This window comes from Sinocyclocheilus grahami, unplaced genomic scaffold, assembly GCF_001515645.1.
Source record: "Sinocyclocheilus grahami isolate Dianchi unplaced genomic scaffold, SAMN03320097.WGS_v1.1 scaffold148.1, whole genome shotgun sequence".
NCBI classification, from domain to species: Eukaryota; Metazoa; Chordata; class Actinopteri; order Cypriniformes; family Cyprinidae; genus Sinocyclocheilus; species Sinocyclocheilus grahami.
The window spans coordinates 527,721-532,276 of NW_015505327.1; the positions used below are offsets into that span (position 1 = coordinate 527,721).

The window sequence follows — 4,556 nt, forward strand, 5'->3', positions numbered from 1 at the left end:
AGCACATAGAATATGACAAGAAAATGGTTATAATTAGTGCTGGGCATTGACACACATTATATATTACTATTAAAAAAAACGGATTACATAAGACATGATAAATTTCATTAAGTTGTACTGTATTGCTCAACATACTTTATGATGCTTACTCACGTTTATTTCATGTTATAACTAGCAGTAAAGAGGAAGATCGATGTTTGTAATCTAGCTTGTAAGCCACTGGCTAGCTAGTACGCTAACTAACGGTTACAGTAATGCTCGTCAGTAAAAACTAATAAAGTCTGCCTTTTCTTTTCCTCAGAAATGATAGCACACACTGTGACAATATAGTTTATAAGTAGATCACCAAAAACTTACCTAATCTTGCGGCCACATTTCAAACACGATCCGACTCTGAAGTTCAATTCGTTGTCTTCTTCTGGTGATGTTTTGTTTAAACCAACCTTCTGCCACCTATTGGTGCACTTCCGCCACCTACTGGTCTAGAGTTATTAGGGCACATAGTGGGATTTAATCCCACAAACTAGATGCTTTTAAGCACTGTTTACTAAAGTTGTTTAGTTTAACTATTGCATCCACCTGAAAGTTCACATAACACAGTGTAATTAAGTAAATTCAACAAATTTGTAAAAATCAGTTATGTTTACTCGCTTTTCTTAAGTAGATTCAGTGATTACTTTTTACAGTGCAGTTAGCAGAGTCTAATTTAGACAGAAAGCAAGAGGAGCATGAATTATTAAATGACTCCGAAGCCAGGTGAAGTGAAAAGGACAAAAAAGAAAAGAAAAAAACAGCCTGTGACTGGCTTCAAACACAATACTAGGAATAAGTAAGACAAGGAAGAGTAAGCTTAGCAATGACAAACCTCTCCACCTGCCTCTTACATAATTCTTAGAGAAGTCTCTGTTTCATGCAGGGTGAAACACTGCTCTCAAAACAACAAACTGGTATAGTCAGGTAATTACATGAAATGCAACAACAGAAGCTAGAAAGGTAAACTCGTGCAATATCACGAAGGAGAAATTATAAAAACATAATCCTTCCCCAGGGCAGAATGAGTGCAGCTAAAGAGAACTACAGGATCAATAGCCTACATCAGGGTCTTCTGGACACTTTTTTGGAATGTTACATCTCATGTCCGCCCTTGAACCAAAGAGCCCCCAGGCCTTGTTCTCATTTCCATCTCATTAACAGCTTATCATCATAAGCTCCATTTAACTGCTCACTGCCTAGAGAATTCATAGGAATCTCCATCAGGCCTCTTTACTAACTTGAATCAAAAGCAAGTGAAACGTACAACAGCTCTACCCATATAGTGCATACTCTCTTCAAACTCTTGGTTAAGTTCATTAGTTTACACAGTCAATAGATGATTTTACCTTGAATCAAATCAATTTTCTTTAAGTCACAAAATGTGTGTATAGGAGACTGGATCTACTTGGAGATGTCACAGATTAACCATCATACTATATCAAGATTTCACTATATCTCAAGGACTATGAGGTTTTCAAATAAAAGTTCAATAACACAAATCACAAAAGACTGTTGCAACTAGCTATTCCAAGTTAAAATTTACCATTATAATAACTTCCCTGGATTGGACATGAGATAACTCAAATATCAAAGTTAATAAATGTTCCAATGGTTTGATATTTGTTATATAGGCTACATTTAAAATTTCTGCTGTTTCATGAATTGGTCTAATTGTTTTAGTGCAATAAATAATAATATATAAAATAAATAATAGGCTGTATAATGGATTGTTTAATGGGAGGTTCAATTGTAACTTAACCCATATCTTTTTTCCTGAGCAGAAACGGTGAAAATGTTCAATAGCTTTCTTGTAGCCAAAGAATTAAGGTATGTATGTCCCAATACAGAAATTGACTTTCAAAAATAAACCTACCATGACAAATATTCACTGCAGTAAAAAGTAATTCTGGAAGCAAAATCTGAACACATTACCTTTTGATCCTGCCAAACCAAACTGATATTAACATGACATTAGAAAAGGGGGAAATAGTTAGACACAGTATGTTCTAATGAGAATATTCAGACCACTAATTCAGGGCCTGTTCAGCTAAGAATGAAATCATTTTAGGAGACAGGGAGAAGATTCCAATAGGCATTTGCACACTGGCATTACTGTGTGTGTGAAGAGGCGAGCTGAGATCATATGTAAGAATTTATTGCCATGTAAAATCTAGTGTCTAATATTGCCGCATATAAATCTTGACCATGTGCCATGGTATCTCATGGTATTTTCTTACATACTGAAAATCTGGAATCAGCACAGTTTTAGAACAGAAGTGATGAGTGTATTTTCCATTTTTATAATGATTACAGTATAATGTATCATACTGATTCACATTTCTCACTGAAATGTGAGGAGACAGTTTCACTCCCACACACACCCAGGAAAAAAACTAAAAGATCTGTCAAGGCCAAGCTGATGCACAGGAACCAATGAGTCACCATCCTGAGACGCACTGTAATTTTTGCAATAATAAAAAACAACGTGCTCAAACTACAGCTTTGTCAATAGCAATCACTCCCTGCCAGGAGCAGGTTTACTTTCCAAATGCATAATTCTCAGATTTAAACAGTGCGTTTAATGGATCAGCAAAGTTTACATTTATAAACATACTATTTCTGTGTGGTACTATATGTATCTGTATATATGTACAGTGTAGATTGTGCCTGGCCGCTATACCAATGATTTATTTATTTATTCATTTATTTTTTAAAACATACAGCTGGTCATTGTTTAGGCTGTACTGTGCAGCTTGTAAAGTGCATCGAAACCTGCACTGTGCTAAAGTGGTAACTCAAGCCGAGGGGTTTTGTGTGAGAGATATCTTGACACAGAGATACAGAAAAGGCTTACAGGGATTTCAAGAGGACTTTTAACAACACAGTTGTCAAAGCCAAAAAAGCTAAAATTTCTCAAAGCACGTCTGCTGCTAAATATCATACATATTGAATAAATGTTGTAGGTGTTCTAAATATCAAATTTCATTTTTTTCTAATTAAAAATGTCACAATTCATTAGCGGTCAAAATATAAATTCTGACAGCTTTTCATAGGTTTTTTGCAGCTTGGTGTGCATTTTATACAATACTTTAAGTGTGTGGAAGTTCAAGTGAGCAATTAAATTCAAGTATTCCCTGGTCCTGTCGTGTCTATACTTAGAAGACTCAAACTAACTGAGACAGCAGAGAGAAAGAAAAAGAAAGACTGTTTGCAAGGGTGAGAGACAGGTGATATAACAAAAATGTCAGCAAGATGATAGATAGGGACAGCTGGGCTGCCACAGTCACATTTACATACTTCCAATAACAATTTAACTTCATAAAATACAAAGTTATGTATTTTTAAAAATCCAATATTAAAGTTAGCCAAAATATGTGTAATGGTGATCGTTTTCCAAAGTCTACTATCAGCAGCAGTTTTAATATATTTAATTTGAGATAAACTAGACAACTACAATTTGAAGGAAATTCTGTGTTTGTGGTTTCAGTTACAGACCAGATATTTAAGCAACTGACACCCATATTCATTGACACTCAAATCATATATAAAAAAACTGACCTAGAATACATTCTAAATGATCTGTCATGGCTCAGGCTGGTTTAGTTACCTGATGAGGTGCGTTCTATGTGTTCCAGGAAAAGCAATTATAGTCAATTATATGATTAAGACTTTTGTTACCTTAGATAAAATTGTGATATTACAGTGAGCATATTCTTCAAAACTTCATAACAGTCTAGCTTCTACCAGGTTTTAAAGGTGTATATATAGTATTCATGTTAATTGCATTCTAATATCAATCACTCTCATTGGTCCTTAGTTTCAAATGTCAAGGTCAGAAACAACTGTGAAACATAATTTGACCTATATATTTATTATGTCTGCTGCTACTATAAATGACTTTTAGGTTTATGCACACACAAGTTGCCAGCTGCCCTCAATTAACTATTAATCTCATTATCAACTGCAGGGCAATCAGACAGTTTAACAATGAGAGAGAGACAGGTATAACAGAGAACAAGATTGGAAACCAACAAAAGACATACTCTTGGCATATTAGTGGTAGTAAAGAATGTCAGACTTGGGAGAAAACAAATTAAATCGAGTGTGAGAAGTAACAAAAATGAGAAGGGAACAAGTAAATGTAATCCATGAGTGAGCAACACAAACATGAAACACTTGACATGAATTCCTTATATTCCTTAAGTCCTTTCCTCTTTTTTGTAAACACAATATAAAGAGCTCCTCTTACCTTGTCACTCACAACCGAGTGACCATGATCTCTTCCACTCCTCACAGTCTACTTCATCTACTGTTGACATCCAACTCAAATCGAAACAGGTGAGGCCTCATCCACTGGTAAGGTTCTTTTCAAAAGTCCTTAACTACTGTAATCCACAGTCAAGGAAAAGAGAGAGAATCCTTATGCTGATTATTTTTATCTGCTCACTTCATGAATTAATCTAATAGTTTCTGAAACTTGTGCAAACACACTGCACAATTCAGGTTTGCTTGACCACACACCC

At 35.1% G+C, this 4,556-nt stretch overlaps 1 protein-coding gene across 1 annotated transcript in view; it reads right to left on the reverse strand.

The window, feature by feature from the left end:
* The window catches only part of rab11fip4b (RAB11 family interacting protein 4 (class II) b), a 28,344-nt gene extending 24,708 nt beyond the window's left edge, over positions 1–3,636 (reverse strand). Inside the window, exon 1 of the mRNA XM_016281246.1 lies at positions 3,592–3,636. Within this exon, the coding sequence (XP_016136732.1) occupies positions 3,592–3,619 (28 nt within the window). The 5' untranslated portion in view covers positions 3,620–3,636. The remainder of the gene's footprint in view (positions 1–3,591) is intronic.
* Between the last annotated feature and the right edge of the window lie 920 nt (positions 3,637–4,556).